This window comes from Haliaeetus albicilla, chromosome 24 (assembly GCF_947461875.1).
Source record: "Haliaeetus albicilla chromosome 24, bHalAlb1.1, whole genome shotgun sequence".
Classification (NCBI taxonomy): domain Eukaryota; kingdom Metazoa; phylum Chordata; class Aves; order Accipitriformes; family Accipitridae; genus Haliaeetus; species Haliaeetus albicilla.
Window position 1 is genome coordinate 20,783,041 of NC_091506.1, and position 20,146 is coordinate 20,803,186.

General features: G+C 57.4%; 3 protein-coding genes and 1 non-coding gene across 5 annotated transcripts; all 4 read right to left on the reverse strand.

Moving 5' to 3' along the window:
- Positions 1-2,382: 2,382 nt before the first annotated feature.
- Positions 2,383-5,844, reverse strand: LOC138681799 (uncharacterized). The gene is made up of 8 exons (XM_069769708.1): positions 5,765-5,844; positions 5,261-5,349; positions 5,052-5,175; positions 4,532-4,655; positions 3,957-4,085; positions 3,503-3,648; positions 3,090-3,215; positions 2,383-2,538 (listed from the first exon to the last, which is right to left on the reverse strand). Exons 1-8 carry the CDS (start codon positions 5,839-5,841, stop codon positions 2,472-2,474), a joined length of 882 nt encoding a protein of 293 aa, XP_069625809.1. The 5' UTR covers positions 5,842-5,844; the 3' UTR covers positions 2,383-2,471.
- Positions 5,845-5,852: 8 nt separating this feature from the next.
- On the reverse strand, positions 5,853-10,113 carry LOC138681800 (coiled-coil domain-containing protein 81-like). The gene is made up of 4 exons (XM_069769709.1): positions 8,162-10,113; positions 7,359-7,420; positions 6,752-6,905; positions 5,853-6,496 (listed from the first exon to the last, which is right to left on the reverse strand). The coding sequence occupies exons 1-4, from the start codon at positions 8,541-8,543 to the stop codon at positions 6,219-6,221; spliced, it is 876 nt and encodes a 291-aa protein (XP_069625810.1). The 5' UTR covers positions 8,544-10,113; the 3' UTR covers positions 5,853-6,218.
- A 1,201-nt stretch (positions 10,114-11,314) lies between these two features.
- Positions 11,315-15,416, reverse strand: LOC104324860 (ciliary microtubule associated protein 1A-like). 2 transcript variants are annotated; one of them, XM_069769711.1, is made up of 6 exons: positions 14,596-15,416; positions 13,594-13,794; positions 13,271-13,372; positions 12,786-12,907; positions 12,219-12,359; positions 11,315-11,401 (listed from the first exon to the last, which is right to left on the reverse strand). In XM_069769711.1, exons 1-6 carry the CDS (start codon positions 14,825-14,827, stop codon positions 11,315-11,317), a joined length of 885 nt encoding a protein of 294 aa, XP_069625812.1. In that variant the 5' UTR covers positions 14,828-15,416. The 2 variants fall into 2 exon arrangements, with proteins under 2 accessions (XP_069625812.1, XP_069625811.1); XM_069769710.1 differs by lacking the exon at positions 11,315-11,401 and having other exon boundaries at positions 11,717-12,359; positions 14,596-15,414.
- Positions 15,417-16,009: 593 nt separating this feature from the next.
- On the reverse strand, positions 16,010-16,094 carry LOC138681853 (small nucleolar RNA SNORD45). The gene has a single exon (XR_011322053.1). It is a non-coding gene; the product is annotated as a small nucleolar RNA SNORD45 (small nucleolar RNA).
- Positions 16,095-20,146: the final 4,052 nt, after the last annotated feature.

Below are 20,146 nucleotides of genomic sequence, written 5' to 3' on the forward strand. Positions count from 1 at the left end.
CTCCCTCTCCCTCTCCCTCTCCCTCTCCCTCTCCCTCTCCCTCTCCCTTTCCCTCTCCCTCTCCCTCTCCCTCTCCCTCTCCCCGGCTGCCCCCACCCCATCTCTCCTCCATTTCTCCTCAGGCTGCTCAGCCTCCTGCCCCCTCTATCTGTGACTGACAGCCCGCCTCCGGCTCCGCTGATTGGCTCAGCCGTGGCCAATGGCGCAGCTGTTGCCAGGCCGGCAGGGGCAGCTGAGGCCTCTCCTCACAGAGCTGCCCCCGCCGCTGGCGAAGGTGGACGGATGGATCCACGGAGGGATGTCCGTGACTTTTTCTGGGAATGCTGTCCCGGAGCCCAGCCAGAACTAGGGCCGTGCCTTCCCCACCCCGCTCTTCCCCCGCCTTGTTAGGTCTCCTTGTTGCCACCAGCTGGTTCCCAAGGCTGGGCCTGGTCCGCTCTCCTGGAAGCCAGGGCTGTGGCCTTGGCTTTTCGCCCTGCTCCCTCCCCTCGGCATCCTCAGCTCCGCCACCTCAGGGTCACTGCAGCCAAGGCTGCTGCCGACTTTCACATCCCCAACCAGTTCCTCCTTGTTCACCAGCGCCAGGTCCAGCAGAGCACCTCTCCTTCTGGGTTCCTCCCTCTCCTCTGGGTTCCTCCACCTCCGATTGGGTTCCTCCCTCTCCTTCTGGGTTCCTCCATCTCCTTCTGGGTTCCTCCATCTCCTCTGGGTTCCTCAATCACCAGCGCCAGGTCCAGCAGAGCACATCTCCTTCTGGGTTCCTCCCTCTCCTCTGCGTTCCTCCATCTCCGATTGGGTTCCTCCCTCTCCTTCTCGGTTCCTCTGTCACCAGCACCAGGTCCAGCAGAGCACCTCTCCTTCTAGGTTCCTCCATCTCCTTCTGGGTTCCTCCATCTTCTGGGTTCCTCCATCTCCTTCTGGGTTCCTCCATCACCAGTGCCAGGTCCAGCAGAGCACCTCTCCTTCTGGGTTCCTCCATCTCCTTCTGGGTTCCTCCATCACCAGCACCAGGTCCAGCAGAGCACCTCTCCTTCTGGGTTCCTCCATCTCCTCTGGGTTCCTCAATCACCAGCGCCAGGTCCAGCAGAGCACCTCTCCTTCTGGGTTCCTCCCTCTCCTCTGGCTTCCTCCATCTCTGATTGGGTTCCTCCGTCTCCTTCTGGGTTCCTCAATCACCAGCACCAGGTTCAGCAGAGCACCTCTCCTTCTGGGTTCCTCCATCTCCTTCTGGGTTCCTCCATCTTCTGGGTTCCTCCATCTCCTTCTGGATTCCTCCATCACCAGTGCCAGGTCCAGCAGAGCACCTCTCCTTCTGGGTTCCTCCATCTCCTTCTGGGTTCCTCCATCACCAGCACCAGGTCCAGCAGAGCACATCTCCTTCTGGGTTCCTCCATCACCAGTGCCAGGTCCAGCAGAGCACCTCTCCTTCTGGGTTCCTCCATCTCCTTCTGGGTTCCTCCATCACCAGCACCAGGTCCAGCAGAGCACATCTCCTTCTAGGTTCCTCCATCTCCTTCTGGGTTCCTCCATCTCCTTCTGGGTTCCTCCATCACCAGCATCAGGTCCAGCAGAGCACCTCTCCTTCTGGGTTCCTCCATCTCCTTCTGGGTTCCTCCATCTCCTTCTTGGTTCCTCCAGCACCAGCACCAGGTTCAGCAGAGCACCTCTCCTTCTGGGTTCCTCCATCTCCTTCTTGGTTCCTCCATCACATGCCAGGAACTGCACTCTAGAAGCCTCCTAGATTGCCTGAGCCCTGCTGGACCATCCTTCCAGCAGGTACCAGGGTGGTTCAGGTCCCCCATGAGGACCAGGGCCTGTGAACGTGAGGCTTCCTTCTTTACTTGTTTGAAGAAGACTTCGGCTACCTCTTCCTCCTGAACAGGAGGTCTCTAGAAGATCCCTGCTAACACTCCAGCCACCTTGGTCTGTCTGCTGACCCTGACCCACAGGCTGGCTCCTGTCCCACCCCAAGCAGGAGGCAAGTCCACCTCCTCGCCTTCCCGGCCGGTCCTTCCCGACGAGCCCGCATCCCTCCACCGCAGCCCTCCCACGGTGCCATCTACCCAACCACACCTCCGTGGTCACAGCATGGTCACAGCCCTCTAATCCCACGCAGATTCTGGCCCTGCGAGTGGTTCTCCATGCTGCGTGCGGGAGCGTGCGGGCACTTCAGGGAAGCACCAGCTGTGCTGGTTTCCCCGGGAAGGGGGCGAGAGCCTCCTCCATCGTGCTACCTCCGTGTTGGGATGTGCGGGAGAGGGGCTGCACGTGTTTGCGCTGTGGGGTATGCATGGACTTTACTCCCTCCTGCCCCTACGAGCCGTTCTGGGATCACGCACGGGGGGTGTGTAACCCCTTTAGACCATCACCAGGCACAGACCAGTCAGTCCAGCTGGGAACAGCCCCAGAGCCCTTTATTTTGTATTTTTAGGTGGATCTGAGAAGCTGAGAAGCCTCCCAGCCCCTTTTTGCTAACAGCCACTGCTACAGCCGCCGCCTCCGGCACCTTCTCCTCTGCTGCGGTACCAGCATCGCGTGCTAGGGAGGAAGAAAGAAAGCCTGTGACCCTATGGACAGGGAGGTGGCAGAGAAACCCTGCAGGTGTCGCTCAGGCCAGCGGTGATGGGATCTGCTTGCGACGAAGCCTCCAGTTGTCTATGAAGAGGGGGAGGCCCCTGATGCCCAAGGCCCTGAGAAGGTCCCAGGTGCAACTGATGAGCCTGGGGCCGAGTCAAGTGGGGCAGAGACCTTGGGGGTCCCGTACAGGGGTCCCCCTCGGGGCAAGGTGTCTTGGGGCAGGACTCTGCGAGGGAAGGACGTGCTCTCTGGTTTGGAACGGGGAGAGGCAGCCATCAGAGGGATCCCTCTGTCTTCAGCCAGGACTTTCACGTCCCACATGGAAAGCCAATTCTAGGTGCCCAGGCAGCCCCCTTGGCTGCCAGGGAGGTCCAGCCCAAAGGCAGCCTCCAGAACCTGCTTCTGTCTCACCAGGGGTGTCAGAGAAATGCCCTCTTTCCCCCAGGGCTGCCCTCGGTGGAGGGACGGGCCTTGCAGCCGGAGAAGCACCATCCCTCTTTGGAGATAGTTACCAGGGGAGCTGCCTCTGCTGCTCCAGCTTCCGCCGCTTGTTCTCAGTGACGTGCCTGAAGATGGTCCTCCGTTCCTGATGCGGCTCCAGCCTTCTGAGGACCTGGGCCGCTCGTGGGGAAAGGTGGCTGCAACAACAGGGAAACGTCATCCCTCAGCCTCTGCCGGAGACCCCGTCTGCCTCTGCCCTCGCACAGCCCCTGCACCCACCCGGTGCCGCGTGTACTCAGCCTTTCACCCTGCGGTGAGCTTTGGGTCTTAGCTGCGGGGGTAACCCAGGTCATCCCCGCGTTAGGAGACATCGGAAGGTGTCCTACGCAACCCCAGGATGCAGGGACGGGGGACGCGGACATCCCTGCGGGGTCACAGCCACTCGAGTGCCCCCGGGCTGCGGCCGGAGCCGGCGCACACTTACTCAGGCTGGAGTCTCTGCAGCTGGGCGGCTGCTGCCATCTCCTCTGCTGGGAGAGGGTTTTCAGCCTTCCTCCACCTCCCGCCGACCTCCTTTCTCCTGGGCTGGGCTGGAGGGTGGGGAGCCCGAATGCCTTCAGTGCCGAGCACCTGCCGAGGAGGAGACGCTCTCAGCAAACCAGACGGCAAACAGAGGTGCCGTTTCCCAGAGGACCTCTCGAAAGGAGCCTGCAGCGGGACCTGGGAGCCGGGAGGCTCAGCACCAGCGTGCCCGTCATCACGGCTGATGGCTGCTTTTGCCCCTCGGGTCCTGCTGCCAATCTCTCCCTCACGGGGATGAGCGGGCAAACCCCTGCCCTGCAGCTGCGTGTCAGTCCCGCTCCCACCCCCCCAGAGACCTGCCGCCCCGACAGAGAGGGCCGCTGCTGCTCTCAGCGGTGTCAATTGCTGCCCCGTACCTGGGGCGGTTGTCGGTCCTCCCCTGCAGACCAGGCCTCCCACGCCGCCCATTCTGCCTTTGCTTGCTGTCGCCGCTCTTCCCACCGGGTCTTCACTCGCTCCCACTCTGCAGACAGCTTCCAGACCTCCTGGAGGGGACAGAATCGCAGCAGCAGGCAGGATTAGTCTCAGCTCCCGGCGGGGCTTCCTTCGGGTCTGACCCGTGTTGGTGCCCCTTGCCTCAGCCGGTCGGTCGGCAGCGCTTTGCCCCTAACAGATCGGGGGCCGTGGAGTCACGCCAGGCTCCTCAACTCACGGCAAACACAGCGGAGTGACCAAAGACCTCCACTGTCAACGACCTAGAAAGGACTTGTACGTTCTCCATAGCCCCTGGCCAGAAGAAAAAGCGTTTCATGACAACCCGGGGGCAACAGCAGGCGGGAAGGGTGTGCAGCACCTTCCTTTTCCTGAAGAAGACCTGACGGAGGTGACGATGAATGCACGCCAAGGAACCCTTTCAGGACGGCTCTCTGCACAAAGAGGCTTTTGCCGAGTCTCGAACAGCACGGTAGTTACAGCAAGGCAGAGCACGTACCTGCAGCGCTCTCCTGCAGCCTTCAGAAGACGGGAGCGCAGCGGTGGGGCTGGCTGGAGGAGCTGGCTTCTGCCTGCTTGCCTCCTTCGTCCTGGGGGAGCTGCCTGGACATGGTGGGAGCAGACTGCAAAGAGACACCAGGAGGAGACGGCATGAGCGTGGGGCAGGTGGGTGCCCCATGCTCTCCGTCTGGTATCAAAGCTCCCCAGGCTGGCAGAAGAAGCGGTGGAGGTCGGACCGTTTCCCATGGCAAGGGGGGGGCCTTTCCTGAGCTCCATCAGATGGATGGGAGAGGACTGCGCCTCAGGTCTGCTGTAGGAGCAAGCAAAGTAACGTGGGGTGTGCTCAACCTCCGCTGCCTTCCCCGCTAAGGGGCCTGTGATAGGGCAAACAAGCTCATAAAAACCATGGGGCACGTGCTAGGGACCTTCCCGAGTCCTTACAGCCGGAGTCTCCAAAGGGGACGTCTCTCCTACGTGGGCGCAAGGGTCCCTTTCATCCCTTCCCACAAGGGTCTCACCTGGCAGAAGGCTTCTTCTCCGTGTCTTGCTGCCTGGTGCCCGGCCCCTGGTTTGGCAGCGCGGGGAGGGAATACTTCACCCGCCTCTGCAGCAGCTTGTCAGGCGCCTGGCTTCCCTCTGTACCTGGGAAAGGAGGAAGCTCTTCAGAGCAGCCCCGTGGGGAGTGCGTTTGAACCGGGCTCTGGACAGCAGGGACCCCTTCCCGTACCTCTTCTGACGCTGTGCTTTTCTGCAACCTTCTTGTGCCAGGCGGAGAAAGCCTTGGATGCCGATCTGCTGATCACCAGGAACTGAAACCTGGAATGCGAATGATGACACAGGCTTGAAGAACAGTGACCTCCTACCCTCTGCAGCTTGCCAGCACTAATCCTCCCGACTGTCGTGCGAGGCGTCGCATCCCTTTTCCTTTGTGGCCCTGCACAGGTTTTAGTGGCAATCTCCCCCAGCCCAGCGCTGCCTCACCATGTGCAGTTGGTTCTCGCTGATGGCAGTGACAACAGGCTGGGCGTGAGAAACACGATCACGATGCCGGGTCACTCCAGGAGAATACACGCATAGTGCCAGCTCAGCATTAGTTACCCAGAAACCAGTTGCTTCACAATTGATCCCTGACTCGATGCCGAATGTCAAGCCCTGACAACGCGTGCTCCTGAGCAGGAGCTGGGAAGCCGCCCGCTTGGCCGGTCAAGGGCTGCAGCGGAAAAGCACTCACCTCGGGAACGCGTGGGCAGGAGCAGCCTGCATCTCCTGAGAGGCGGTCGCTCCACTGGAGACAGCTGCCCCTGGCATCCATAGCCTCTGCAAAGCGACACAGAGCTGTTAGAAGGTTTCCAAGGCAGTTTCCTCTTGGCTCCCAAAGGAAGCAGACCTGTCTCCCGCTCCAAAAGCAAGCCACTTCTCCAAACCTCTCTGCCAAATCCTCCTCCATCAGCGTTAGCCCTTGCTCTGCTCTGGAGAAGCTGCACAGCCAACACTGAGACCGCGCAATAACACCGCTGGGCTTTTTTGTAGGGCAAGGACCCAGAAGAAACTTTCTTTGCTAATGGAGAAGTCAGCGGGGGCAAGCACGGGGAAAGGTGTTTGACTGTCCTGCCACGTCCAGGCTGGCCAACGGCGACCGGGTTGCTCAGCCTTCCTTAGGCTTCCCAAAGACACGGAAGCAGCCCTCAAAACCTCGAGCAACTTACAGTGTGAAGCAGCGCAATCCGGCTGGCCTTCCTCTCCAGCCCTGTGACGCAGTCAGAATAGAACCGCATGCACAGGAGGTCGTCTTTGCAGGACAGAACACCAATGTCCTTGAAGGCGAAGGAGAGGCGCTGCCCGTTCTTCAGTTGGGAAGAGTACAAGAGGACGGTCTCTTGCACGCAGTCCTTCACCACGTGCTGTGGGAAGGAGGTGGCTTGCGACAGCCGCTTGTAGTTCAGCGGCTTGATCTTGACATTGCCTGCGAGGAGGAGGAACGTGGTCACTGTCACAGCAGGCCAAATTTCCACATAAGATTCATAAAACAAAATGCCAGAGGGAAGGGTGCTCACAGAAACAGCCCTTGGGGAGCAGTTAGTTTTGGGGGAGCTCAAGCCACCCCCTGACCTTTGGAGGCAGTTCTCTACTTCTCCCAGCCCTTCCCAAAGAGCCGAGAGCACACATTCCCCCCCCAGACATGGAGGGGGAAAGCGGAGGGTGGCCGCTGCTTTCTTACCAGGGATAACTACTGTGGGGAACGCGAGCTCCTGCAGACACAACACATCAAGCTCCAGTCGGAAGACGGGTCTTCGAACCACATACACCTCTTCTTTGCCCTGGAATTGCTCTTGGAGCATAGCGAAGGTCCCGAGTCCTGCGACCAGGACACCCTGCCCAGGAAAAAGACAAAAAGGCTGATGAGCGAGTACTTCAGAGATGGGAAAAGTGAAAGCTTAGGAAAAGGCCCGTGTTCTCCATTTGTTTTCTTGCCCTCCTCAAAATATTCGCTAACATCCCTTGGCTAGAGAAGATCCCAGGCAATTCCAGCACAGGGAGGGAATACCCCTGGGACTGATTCCCAGGGATTATCCTTGGCATGGCACCGGCATAATCACCTGCCTCCCCGCTCGGCCTCTCCGCTCTGACCACAGCGAAGGGTGAAGCCCTATCGTGTGCTGAATGCTTTCTCAGACTAGATCTGGACTTGGTTTCTCTCCTGGTTGACCAAGAAGCAGCTCTGGGCACATGGGCTTGTCTCAGTGTGCCGCCACGATGCTCAGGGAGGGCTCGCTTCCCGGGGTCCAGGCCCTCCGGGGCAAAGGGGGACCAAGACGCCAGCCCACCTTGTCCTGCTTCAGCTGTCCCAGGATGTACACAGACACAGCATCCCAAATAGCCACAACCTCTGGAAAGCAAAGGAAAGAGGTGTTGGGCTCCGGGCCAGCCAGCTCACAGCCTCTGGGCAAGCTCCTCGCCCAGGGGTTGACAGATGCCGGCGTCCGCAAACAGCCCAGACAAACGCGGCCACGGCTGCGGAGCTGGGCTGTGCCCCAATTTCCAACTGCCAGCCTTACTCTGCTCCCGGGGCAGGGCTGGGGTACAAATGGGGATGTGGGAAGGGCTCAGGACCGGGGCTGTGGCCATCTAACCCCCAGAAAGCCTTGGCACCCCAGAGCCCAGGACGTGATCTGCCAGCCTGGTGGCACAAGGGGGTCCCACGGGGAGGACGAGAGGTTCTCCCAAAGGAGACTTTGTTCAAGGGAAAGGGCTGATTTACAGCACAGGCATTTCCAGCCGGCTCGCGAGAGCCTTGTGGGAGGTGTAGCTGTCCCCCCCAGCCCCCGGGATGCAGAAGCCCTTTTCATCCCAGAGCCAGAACCCCACGAGGGGCCAGCTTCCAGGGAAAGCTGGCCCTGCATGGCCCCCCTCGCAAGGGGACGGAGCCATTCCCATGGGAGCCTCGGGGCTCCGGGCAGCACCAGGACCTGGTTGCCACATCGTCCCCCGAGTCCAGTGGGACCCCCAGGCAGGGCTCTCGCAGCAGCCCCCAGCCCTGTCCAGTCACCCCCACAGCCCGGCAGCTGCAGCTTTTTCCAGAGGCCAGCCCCGGTGCGACCCCTCGGGAAGGAATTCCCAAACCCCTTACCCTTGGTGGAGAGCTGCAGGAGCGTGGGGAACAAGCTGCTGAGCTCCAAGCTGATGGCCATGGTGCAGCAGCCCTCCATCGCGCCTGCCGCTTGCCCTCTGCTCAGGGAAAGGGATGCTCTTCGCAGCTCCTCGCCCAGAACTCCTCTCCGACGTGCCCCTGCTGCTCTGCCGGTCACAACGGGGTCCCCCCAGCGCAGCCCCGCTGCCTCCCGATCCCGCTCCTGGCTGTGGAGCAGCTCCGAAGCGCAGCAGTGGGGAGCCCCTGAGCAGTGCCCAGCAGCGCCCAAGCCTCGCCGGGAAGTGCCAGCAGCGCTGGGGAGACCTCCCTGGGATGCGGGGCATCCCCCTGTGACATCAGCCCACATCGTTTGAAGGTGCATTATGACGCCAGCAGAGAGCTGGTGCAGCTGGGGAGAGAGGAGATGGATTTCCCTTCTTGTCCTGGGAAGCAGTCATCCCCGTTCTCTCCGAGTTGCTCCGGCAGAGCTTGCCGTTACCTGTGCTGGGAATTGTTAGGGTGAATAGCCTGGCTTAGCACTAGAAGCTAAAGGAGTTGAAGCCTCAGGCTGCAAGAGCTGAGCGAGAGTCCACTTTTTGATAAAGCTAATGCTGCTAACCCAGAACTAGCTGAAACTGGCAGATGCGAGCAGAATGAAGACGACCAAGGAAACGATTCCAAGAGAATGAGGGAACTTCAGAAGAATGCCAGCCCAGTGTGGAAGAATTGCTGGAGGTGACTTACTGATATGTCCCCCCGCCTCTCTTAAGGGAAGGTGAACCTCCAGGGTGGAATACAGTGGATATGCAAGGAATCTGTTCCATAATAATTCCCTAAGCAACATAATCTGCAACCTTAGATGGCAGCAACACGAGGGGAGCTTGGTGTGCTGACTCTGAGAAACAACACGGAGGGCGGAGCAGAGCAGAGACACCGCGGCCAGGCTCTGCGAAATCACCGCAGGGATGGGGAACTGGAACCATAGGAACAAGAATGGAAGGTTCCTGCATTGAATCCACTACAGCAAGGAGGCGAAACAATGGGGTTCTGTCAATGCTGTTGTCTTACTTCTGATTTGTAAGTGCCCAGCTCTGGAGTACTGACATGGAACTTTGCTCATTGTAATCTCATTATAATAGCAAAACACACCTCTGTCCCAAAAGCTACCTGCCTCTAAGGTGCAACCACCCCTCACTGAGCATGCGCTCTGAATTTTCTCTAGCATAGACCTTTAGAAGTAAAGCGAGGAGATTTTACACCAATCATAATAAAGGTATGTATGACTAGAGTCACTCAAGCTCCACCTAAAAATAAGGAAATAGTATAAAAGGGCTTAAGAGAGGAGGAATGCTGGGGAAGATACCATCGTAGACAAGTCGGGAGGACATCGCTGACTTCTGGGATCAGTCGAGGGGCTGAACATCTCTTCTCCCCTCCACCCCCCCAATGAGATGCCTACTGGGTGAGATTCGGACCCTCAGTTATACCGAGTACTTCCCCAGGAAACTCAGAAATCTCTGTAGAGTTTTTCCATAATTTAGTGTCCTTGTAGTCGACTGCCTTATTATTTGCACGTGCTTTGCAGACAGTGTACGTATCACCGGCAATCCAAAAGAACCTGTACTCCTGTTGCTTTAATAAACTGTACTATTCATTAAAATCTAGCCGTGATAGCTCGCTGAACGTGACTAAATTGAAAGGACAGTGCACTATTAGTGCATCTGTAATCGTGATAGTTCAATAAATCGAACGTGACCGGACTTAGAGTGCTGAATTGGGCATCACTCAGAATCTAAGCCTGGCCGCCCCCAGCCCCTCTGATATCTGAGGACAAGCTGGAATGCACGGGGGTTTATTTTCTGCCAAACTTTGTTACGCTTTAACGCAACAGTCCCCTTGTCACCATTACTGTGTCACCGTGTCACCATCACTGTGTCACTATCACCGTCGCCGTGTCACCATCACTGTGTCACTGTCACCATCACCATCGCTGTGTCACCATCACCATGCCGTGCAGTCTGATGGAGCGAGCGAGTATTGCTCACGCTTATGAACCCCCCCAGCAGGCAGGATGCCTTGGCATGGGCTGCGTCAAACAGCCGTGCTCCTGGGATGCAGCCGTCACCTTGGGCTGCAGGTTCCTCTCTTGCTGCTCTCCCTGATGATCCGCACCCCGGCTGCGTCCCTCTTCCCGGGCCACTTGCTCTCCCCGGACACCTGCTGCAGCTCTCCCAGCCTGCGCAGGCTTCTGTCCAACTTCCCCAGAGGGGACGGAGCCGTCGTCGTCTGCTGCCGCATCCTGCGACTCTCCTGCTTGGCTTCTCTCATGGAAGCAGAGCGCTGACTCCCGGCGCCGACGTCGTCTCATCACGACGTGCCCGTCTGCAGGCTGCTGCACCGTGCAGCCCTGGCGAGGGCCAGATCCCGCCGGCAGCTGGGCCATGAATCGGCATTTTCCTGGCCACGGTGGCCAACACCTCCTTGCAGTCAGGCATGGTCTTCTGTGCTCCCGCTAACCTCCACCCCTCCTTCTGCGATTTTTGTCTCCTCCATCGGCTCCATTTACTCTGTCTCCATTGATGATTGAGTTGTCCCCTCCCTCTGGCCATTGGCAAGTGGGGCAGCACAGGAGTCTTTCCTGGGCCCTGAGCAAGAACGTGCACTTTTATAAGGTGACCCGGAGGACGCAACCGTCATCATGTCTGTTGGACTCCTTCTCCCCAACTGTCGTCGTTCTGGGGACTCGCCTGTGCTATTCAGCCCATGGCGAGAGGTCACGCCGAGCGGCTGTGTTTCTGGCTGCACCCTGGAGAGAAGCCGCCCGCGTGCACTGAAATTGGGGTGCCGAGGTGGGCTGTGTCCTCGGGGGCAAGCCTGTGCCTGCGGGACGCTCGGCCGTGGGGTGAGAGTGTGTGGGGAAGGGCCGGACTGCTTTCACGGGGCAGCGTTTAGCTGCGGTCAGGTGAAACGGTGCTGTCAGAGCCCTCTGCCTTGCTTGCGCTGTTGATCTCGCTGCTCTCCCCTCGACCTCATCTTGCAATGTCTGGCTGAGGCATAGACACAAAATGGGGACGGCCCATCGTCCTCACCCTCGCGCACCCCCTCTCGCCACAGCTGAAGGTGAACAGACTAGACCTTTGGGGGTATGTCGTTTTATTGCAGAGATGGTAGAGGGGTTGTGTAGAGGGAATGGCGGAGTCCAAAAGTGGGAGCAGGGGCCTGGGGCTTGATCAGCGTCACCTGGAAGGGGAAAAGCGAGAAGAAAAAAAGGTGACCGTGGTGCCTTGTTCGCAAGAAGACTTTTGTCTTCGGCGAAGGCCGTCTGGCATAACAAGTTGATGGCCGTGCATTTGCCGTTTGCCGTGCATTGCTGTGTGCGCGCCCGGGCACTTTCAGCTAACTCCCCCTGTGCCAGTGGCACACCTGATGGAAACCTCCTGTGTGATCAGGACATTTCTAAGGGTCTGCTGCTGTTACTGATTGGCATTTCTCCCTTTTTGGAGAGGCATATAAAGGCAAGAGAAAAAAAAAAGAGTTTAGGGGCAGGTAAAATCCATCCCTCGATTGTCTTCAGGAGGCCGCTCAAAGCAAAGAGCTTGTGTTTGACGCAAAATGGAGCGACGTGCCCGCTCCGTCTGGCAGGGCAAGCTCATGGCTGGAGCTGAGCTGGCACTGGCACTTGCTCCAAGTCCAGAGCCCTTCTAGCTCCAGCCAGACTTTGCTAGACACCCCTGCCCTCCCAGCTGATCCCCCCTGCGTGAGAAGGGTCTGCCCTTGGCTCTGCTTGTGCCTTCTGCAGCAGTGTGTCCTCCTGAAGAGCTTGTAATGTGCGAGCATGTGTCACCATTGAGCACCTGAGCTAGTGCAGAGGCAAAGATGTGTTCTTTGGCCTCACTCTGCTCGGCTTTGGGCCAAGGCAAGGGAGCAGGCCTGCTGTCCTGCGGTTTGTCGCTCCAGTAAGGTGGTCTGGAGTTCTGAGAAGCCCCGTTGGAAGGGGGAGATGCTTAAGGGCTGGTTGTTGCAAAGCAGGGGAGGAGATTTGGGCAGGCTGCCTTACCTTTCCCAGGCAGTAGTCTGCCGGTCCTGGCTTCACTGTTTTGTCACCTCCAATTCCACTTTTGCTTCCCATCGTGTACACGGGAGCCCTTTTCCTGTAGGTGTCCACTTCCACCTTGGGGAATGCAGCAGGACCTGGCGTCTGTAAGAGAGGCAGGGAGGTTGTTGGGTACAAAAGGCAGCAAACAAGAACAACAAAAGTTGATTCTTGCCGGGTGCCCACGCGGGCTGCGCTAGTTGAGCTGGCTGGCCAGAGAAGTGGCGTGAGAGGCACGGAGCGATTGGAACAAGGGCCCCTCCTGTTCCCCTGCAGAGGCAGATTTCGCAGAGGAGAGGGAGATTCCCATTACTGCCGATGAGTTTTGCCCCACCAAAACTGTTAGTGTTGGAAAGCGAGGGACTGCGGGTGTCGGCGTTGCTGTTGGCAGCAGGAGAGCCACGGGACCCATGGCTCCTTGGGTTTTGCTGCTGGTGCAGGGAAGTGGGCGTGAAGAGAGGCTGCAGCAGGAGTCAGAGCCCTCCGGCCCTGAGGAGAGCAGCTGCGAGACAGCAGAGAAGCGTAGCTCACCTTGGCGAGGTCTTCAGCAAAGCCGTTGTGCTTACTCTTCCCTTTCATGGAGTAGCAGGGGCTGGCGTGGGTGTAGGCTGTGTTGGGTCCCACCAGCCTGGGCAGGGTGTAGGTGCCAGGACCTGGAAGGGGAATGGGAAGAGAGCGTGTGTGAGTCCGGCAGGGAGAGGAGCAGCGCCTGGGTGGGAGAGAAGCAGCCTGCCAAGCCTGCTGCGAGGAGCTTGAAGGATGTCTCGCCCCTCTCCCAACGCCTCCGTCTTTTGTCACACGTGGCGTGTGTCGGCAGCTCCAAGCCCGAGTTGCCGGTTCTTTTGTGGGATGGGAGAAGCTGGTGCTCCGGGACGTCAAGCAAGCTCGTCAAGAGACTCTTGCGCCCTGCTGTGTAGGCTTTTCGCTAGGCCTGTCAAAAAAGCTGCCCGGCAGGTTTTCCCTGGAGGACACGCGGGCTGGGCTGCAAGCGTGTGTATTTCCCCGAGTTCCCTTACCTGGAGTTTCATTGGTTTTGATGGCCTTGTGCCGGAAGGCCATGGACGGCGCCGGCGCGCATTTGTAGAGGTGTTGGTTGGCCTTGTCGGTGGAGTAGTCACCTAGGGAGAAGCAGAGAAAAGCAGGGAAGCTGGGCTCTCTTCCTCAAGCCAAAGAGGAAAGGTCAGGAGGAGGTGCTCAGCCACGTTTGCCTTCTGCCTGGAAACCTCTGAAGCTCCTTCGGGACGCGAGCTGATGGTTTTGTGCCCCGGTAGCACAGGGCAAAAAGGCAGGCGGTGCTGCTTGTGTCGCCTGGAAGAAGTGCTGGAGAAACGGTACTCACTTGGTCCAGGGGTGACCTCGGTCGTTATCTTGGGAAGTCCGCCCATGTGCTGTGCCGGAGCCACGTACTTCCCGTTCCTGGTGATGGAGGGCTGGACGTAGTACCGAGGGCCCGGAGAGCAACTGTCTGTGCCGGGAGCTTTGGCCCTTTGGAAAGTGTACGCAGGGGCTTTGGTTTTGGTGGGATTGTGAACCAGGTAACCTAGGAAGAAAAGCCTGTGAAAGGACACCTGCCTGCAACTCCATATTTAAAGCTAGTTTCTAAGTGGAGTAGCTGGAGTTGCCGGCCACAAGAATTTCCCTTCCTGTGTGGTTTTTGTCCTCCAAGAATGATACCGGCAGGCCAATACAATGGTACAATGACTTCCGGCAAGAACAGTGTAGGCACTGTGCGATTAATCAGAATACCACCAAAATGCAATTGTTATGAAGTATTAAATCCCCAAACCGTTGCTACGCTAACTTAAAGGAAATGTAAAGATCGCCTCTGTCACGTTTTGCTTTCCCGCAGCCCAGTGGGAAAGAAATTGAAACCTTACTGCTATTATGGGGGAGGAGAAGAAGAAAGTGAAGGAGAAGAAGGTGGTGAAGGAGAAGGTGGTGTTGAAGGAGAAGAAGAGAAGATGAAAATGGGGGAGAAGAATAGGAAGAGAAGATGAAGTAGAATAGGAGAAGATGAAGAAGGAGGAGAAGAAGAGGAGAAGAGAGCAGAGGAGAAGAAGAAGAAGAGAAGAAGCAAAGGATGAGGTGGGAGCAGCAAGTTCGGAGCAAAGACAGAGAAGAAGCTTCCTCCTGTGCTGCTACGGCCACCTCTGTGCTCAGCAGAGTCCGGCAGCTCTTTTCCCGGGCTTTCCCCGGAGCAGCCTGAGCCTTCCTCTGGCCCGCCTGCGTCCTTGCTGCAGCTGAGAGCATGGAGGCTTGGAGCAAGGGGGAACGGAGCCGTGGCTGCTTGTCCCCTGGAGGCAGCGGATGTGGTGCACCCCGCTTGCGACAGTGGTTTTACCTGTTGTCCCGGGGATTGAGTACTTGGGTCCCGGGCTGGTGAACTGGGCCATGATGGGGCCGCGTGGGCGATGAGGTCTCCAGGTGCCCACCCAGGCTCCGTCCACATCGGAGGCAGCTACCGAGCCTACTATAAGAGCAGGAGAGTTGCCGAGGGGCTTCCCTGGCGGAGACCCGGCATGAAACCTCCCCGGGAGGAGCAGCAACGCTTCACCTTTCTCTATCTTCGCCATCGGACTGGGTGCAGATGAGCTTGTCGGCCGCTGCAGCTCTCGGTCGCAGAGCACGGCAAGAGCGAGGGCAGGCAGCGATCGCGCAGGAGAGGTTGTGGTCTCGGCTGCCAGGTGGCCTTGGGGAGAGGCCTCGGCTCGTCACGGAGACGCCCAGTGACGTCATAGAGCTCCGGGCGCCTGTCGTATGGGCTGTTGCATCATACGGCTGACGGGGAGCTGGGGACGTCCAGCTGGCAGGGCCAGACCTTGATGAGGTCTGCACGGCAGAAACACGCAACGAGGGAAAAACTGATGTGATTTCTGTGTTTAATCTGGCAGCCTTGTGTTCTTATACTGTTGGGCTGACCTAATAATGTGAATGTAGCTTTGAACACCTGGAACTTCTTTTTCGTGTCCTATTTTCCAGGCGTCCCTTAATCTACGGTTTTCCTCCTAGGGAGGGTGAGTCGGGCCCGGTGTTAGTCAGCAGAATTTGCTGCTGGGGGCTCTCAGTTAGCGAGGTTTAGGAATACCTCTGTGGTGCCGCTTTGGGGAGTTTCTCCCTGGAAATCGAGGCAAGAGAGCCCTTTCCCAAGGTGCCGAAGAAACCGCGTAGACTTGCGCGTACCTTCTAGGTCATGCAAGTAAAGCGAGATGCCAGCCAGAGATCGGGAGTGTGTTCACATTTCTCCCCGATAAGTCAAATGCCCTATTTTTCATGGGTTTCTCACAGGAATAAGAATCGTGAGCGGGCACAGAAGGGTTTCTGTACCGGGCCTGGCTGGGATACAGGTAATTTTTCTGTCATCGCACCCTGCACGGTGCTGTTTTCAGCATTGACAGCACACCGATGTTTAGCTACTGCTGAGCAGTGCTTATGCAGAACCAAGGTCTTCTCTGTTTCTCACTCTGCTGCCCCAGCGAGCTGGCTGGGAGGGGACACAGCAGAGACAGCTGCCCCGAGCTGACCGAAGGGGTACCACGGATCCATACCACGTAGTGTCACGCTCAGCAAGAAAACCGGGACTGGGGGAGTCTTTCCAAGGCAGCCATTGCACCAAGATGGCTGGGCATCTGCCTGCTGGTGAGAGGTGGTCGGTGGTTGCTGTCACATCAGTTGGCTTCCTTTTTTATTCCCTGCACTTGTTAAACTGTCTTTATCTCGACTCCCTTAGGTCACAGCCTAAGGAAACCGGAGCTTCCTGGGTCTCAGAGTAATTCTAGAGCTCAAGTGGCGACAGACATCAACTCTAGATCACACAGTACATGCCAACGCTCATCACTGACCCAAGAAGACATGCTCCTCCTGTCCTACCCAAGGCTTTCAAGTCCAACACACTTTCTTCCTAAAGCAGGACGCTACCTTATTTACTTGTAACACCATTCCTACGTTCCGTGGGATGGGGCTACAGGTAGGTTACGCAAGCCATCAAGCCACTGTCTGGAAGCACCAGAGCCTTTTGGGTACTGTTTGTCACCATGGTTTGCCTGAGAAGGAAACTAAAACACAGAATAGACGGCGAGAAATTTAACCTGCCATGGAGATAGCTACAGTGAACAAGTACGATTTTGTGCGTTACAAAGCATCATTTTTAAAATTCAACCCTGAGTTTTTCAAGTGTCAACCCTTATTTTTATAATGCAAGCCTCAATGTTAGGGCAAAAAGCATAAATTTAAATTCTGGGGGTGCAAACAGTCATTTTTAAGGTCCAGGCCCACATATATGGAGGACAAAACCTAATTTATTAGTTCCAAGCTCCATCTTTAAGGTTCAGAGACTCATTTTAAGGGCCCAGAGCATCATTTTTAAGCCCCAAAGTCTGATCTGGAAGGACCACAGCCTCATTTGTAGAGTCTAAATCCAAATTTATACAGTCCAAACCCTTATTTTTACTTTCCAAACTCTTAGTTTTGCCTTCCAAAGCCTCATTTTAGTTTCCAAAACCTTCACTTTTAGGGTGCAGAAGCTCAGGGTTAGTTTGCATAGTCTCATTTTCAGGGTCCAAAGCCTCTTTTTTAGGATCCAGACAAGCATTTTTAGGGTGCAAGCTGCATCTGGACTGTCCAAACCCTCATTTGGAGGGTCCAAAGCCCACTTGTAGGGCTCAAAGCCTCAGGCTTAGGGTCCAAAGCTTTGATTCGAGGATTGAAAGACTTCAATTGTAGGGTGCCAACCCTCATTTTAAGGTACAAACTCCTCACTTAGGGCTCAAAGCCTCATTTCCTTAATGTCCGAGGCATATAATGAGCATCCAAAGACCCAGCTGTAGGGTCCAAAGCCCCGTTTTAGGGCCAAAATCCTTGGTTTCAGGCTTTAAAAACGGCCCTTTGGAAATGCTGACTCATATGGGCCCTAGCAATATGAAAGAGGGGGTCTCAGCATGCCCGGGCCCCCACTGCCTGCGGCTGTCTGAACCTCTCCCAGCTCTGGCTGGGAGACAGGAGTCGCCAGGGGGAAGGGGGTACTGGGAGGAGGTACTGGTCCGGCCAACTTGGGAGGGTCCGTACCAGTCCCTGTGCCCTTGTGCTCTCTCTAGTTAGTGCACGACAAGAAGAGGGTGGAAGAAGACCTCTGGCAGAGCCTGCCGTACCTGTGGGACACTCAAGCCACCTTGCCAGAGGTGGCCATCAGGTTCATCGGTGGGCCACAGTCCCCAGGGTCCCTTTTCTGCCAGCCTGGCCCCAGTCCCCACCACCGCATTGGCAGCAAGGTCTTGCCGCATGGCACCCGAGGAACCTGAGCAGGCAGAAGCTGCGGGAGACCTGCGACGGCGAGGAGGGGCTGGTGGGGCAGGGGACGGGGCCTGGGCAGGGTGCCATGGTCTGGAGGGGACTCCTGGGGGTCTCTGCAGGCAGGGGGGGGTCATGTCTGCTCTGCTTCCTTCTCTTGCAGCCCTTCTGCCCTTGGCAAAAGACCCTGAACTCTCGGTCAGGACTCTCGCAGCGGAGGCCATCTTCATCCCGATAAGAGAGATGCCAAGATCAGGATGGAGCCTGCAGTCACTGTGCTGCTGGCCCCTGCTGAGCCCTGAAGAAGTGAAATCCTCCTCTGGAAAACAGCTGTATTTTAACAAATTATTTTTTTTTAATAAAGCTGGAACAACAAGCCCAGTCCCATGCTGTCCTTCCCACGGAGAACACCCAGAGCGTGCTGAGCAGACAGTGTCATTCCTGGCTTGTGCTGCTGCCTGCAGGACAGCAGACCGGGACCCAGGGTGTCCTTGCGGCAAAGCCCCAGCTGCTCCGCTAGACCACAGAACCCGGAGAGGAGGAGGAGGAGGAGAGAAGCTTTAGCCCAGCCTGCCTCTCCTGAGACATCTCAGGGCACCCGTACTCTGCCAAGTCGGCAAATTGTCGTTTGCCCTGGCATCAAACCCCTCTCTTTTACAGGGGAAGGGTGCTGGTTTGGGCCGGGATAGAGTTAATTTTCTTCACGGTAGCTGGCACGGGGCTATGTTTTGAGTGGGAACAAGGGGTTATACCAGATGTCCCGAGTGGGGACAGCCCAAAACTACATAAGCCAAGTGGGGCAGGAGCAAAACTGCCTCCAGTCACCTCGAGTGGGAATCCGGCAAAGCTGTGGCTGACAGAAAGCTGACAAACCCTGGAGGCAGGAGAAAATGTGGGTCGCATGTGGTGTTCCCCAGGGCTCAGTACTGCGGCCGCTTCTGTTTAATATCTTTATCAACGATCTGCATGAGGGGATGGAGTGCACCCTCAGCAAGTTTGCCGACGACACCGAGTTGGGAGGGAGGGTTGGTCTGCCTGAGGGTAGGAAGGCTCTACAGAGAGATCTGGACAGGCTGGATCGATGGGCCGAGGCCAATTGTACGAGGTTCAACGAGGCCAAGTGCCGGGTCCTGCGCTTTGGTCACAACAACCCCACGCAGCGCTACAGGCTTGGGGAAGAGTGGCTGGAAAGCTGTCCGGCAGAAGAAGACCTGGGGCTGCTGGTTGACAGCCGGCTGAATACGAGCCAGCAGTGTGCCCAGGTGGCCAAGAAGGCCAACGGCATCCTGGCTTGTATCAGAAATAGTGTGGTCAGCATGAGCAGGGAGGTGATTGTTCCCCTGTACTCGGCACTGGTGAGGCCGCACCTCGAGTCCTGTGTTCAGTTTTGGGCCCCTCACTACAGGAAAGACATGGAGATGCTGGAGCGTGTCCAGAGAAGGGCAACCAAGCTGGTGAGGGGCCTGGAGCACAAGTCTTACGAGGAGCGGCTGAGGGAGCTGGGGCTGTTTAGTCTGGAGAAAAGGAGGCTGAGGGGAGACCTTATCGCTCTCTACAACTACCTGAAAGGAGGTTGTAGTGAGGTGGGTGCTGGTCTCTTCCATCAAGTAACTTGCGATAGGACAAGAGGAAACTTGTCCACCGGACAAGCCCACCAGGACTGGACCCCTCGGCTGACCAGACACCTCGGCTGACTGAACCAACGCTGGACAGACCCAGGACCGGTGAAATCTTTCTCTCTTCCTTTTTCTCTCTCTGTCTTCTTCTCTCTTTCCTTTTCCTTTGCCAAAGTCCCTACACCTCATCCGTTTCAAGATAGAAACCGTTGACCAAGTCTGAGACTAAGAGTAGATGCAGCCGCCCCTAGACCCTTCTCTGAGGAGGAGTCTGGAAAGCAAGGGGGTCTGCTCTGAACCTCCTGACTCAACGGCAGGGATCTCCTTATTCCCTCAATTGACGTATATGGTTACACGGTTTACAGAAGTAGTCTTATGCCAGTTCCTGTTGTGAGAAACCCTGCCACCTACTACCACGCCTCCCCAGTTCAGTTGGCTTCTGTCATGAATAAAATCTTTAACCGATCGTTTGGTGTTGCTTCGCCTTAATTTAGCCCGAGAGAATTTCAAATTAAACACGACTCCCTGGTCTGTCCAGTCTGGGTCGTGACAGGCCCTCACTGCTCGCCCCCCAAAATCACGCGCCTATCTAACCGAAATCTCCCTTGCCGCAACTTGAGGCCATTGCCTCTCGTCCTATCTCCGGCCACCTGACAGAAGAGACCAGCACCCACCTCACTACAACCCCCCTTCAGGTAGCTGTAGAGAGCGACAAGGTCTCCCCTCAGCCTCCTCTTCTCTAGACTAAACAGCCCCAGCTCCCTCAGCCGCCCCGGTGACGCCCCGGTGACGTGGGTGCCGAGGGCTCGGGCCCCCGCCTCGGCACTTCGCAGCCACCCCTGTGAGGCGGTGGCCGCCTCAGAGCGGGCGGCAGGTGGCCGAGGGCGTCCCTGCCCGTAGTCGGGGCGCACGCGGGCCAGCGGTGCTGATGTCACAGCGGCCACTGTGACCCGCGGGGGCAAGCCCACAAAAAGGAGCGCTGGGCACAGGCCG

Excerpts from the sequence above, each read along its gene's own strand:
- LOC138681799 (XM_069769708.1), bottom strand. The coding sequence starts at position 5,841 with ATGCCAGGGGCAGCTGTCTCCAGTGGAGCGACCGCCTCTCAGGAGATG. Across the intron at positions 5,350-5,764 it reads CCTGCCCACGCGTTCCCGAG|GTTTCAGTTCCTGGTGATCA; the intron begins GTGAGTGCTTTT and ends TTCGCATTCCAG. Across the intron at positions 4,656-5,051 it reads GAGAAGAAGCCTTCTGCCAG|TCTGCTCCCACCATGTCCAG; the intron begins GTGAGACCCTTG and ends GTCTCTTTGCAG.
- LOC138681800 (XM_069769709.1), bottom strand. The coding sequence starts at position 8,543 with ATGCACCTTCAAACGATGTGGGCTGATGTCACAGGGGGATGCCCCGCA. Across the intron at positions 7,421-8,161 it reads CCTGCAGCTCTCCACCAAGG|AGGTTGTGGCTATTTGGGAT; the intron begins GTAAGGGGTTTG and ends TTTGCTTTCCAG. Across the intron at positions 6,497-6,751 it reads CCCCACAGTAGTTATCCCTG|GCAATGTCAAGATCAAGCCG; the intron begins GTAAGAAAGCAG and ends TCCTCCTCGCAG.
- LOC104324860 (XM_069769710.1), bottom strand. The coding sequence starts at position 14,827 with ATGGCGAAGATAGAGAAAGGTGAAGCGTTGCTGCTCCTCCCGGGGAGG. Across the intron at positions 13,795-14,595 it reads CTCAATCCCCGGGACAACAG|GTTACCTGGTTCACAATCCC; the intron begins GTAAAACCACTG and ends TTTTCTTCCTAG. Across the intron at positions 13,373-13,593 it reads CGAGGTCACCCCTGGACCAA|GTGACTACTCCACCGACAAG; the intron begins GTGAGTACCGTT and ends GCTTCTCCCTAG.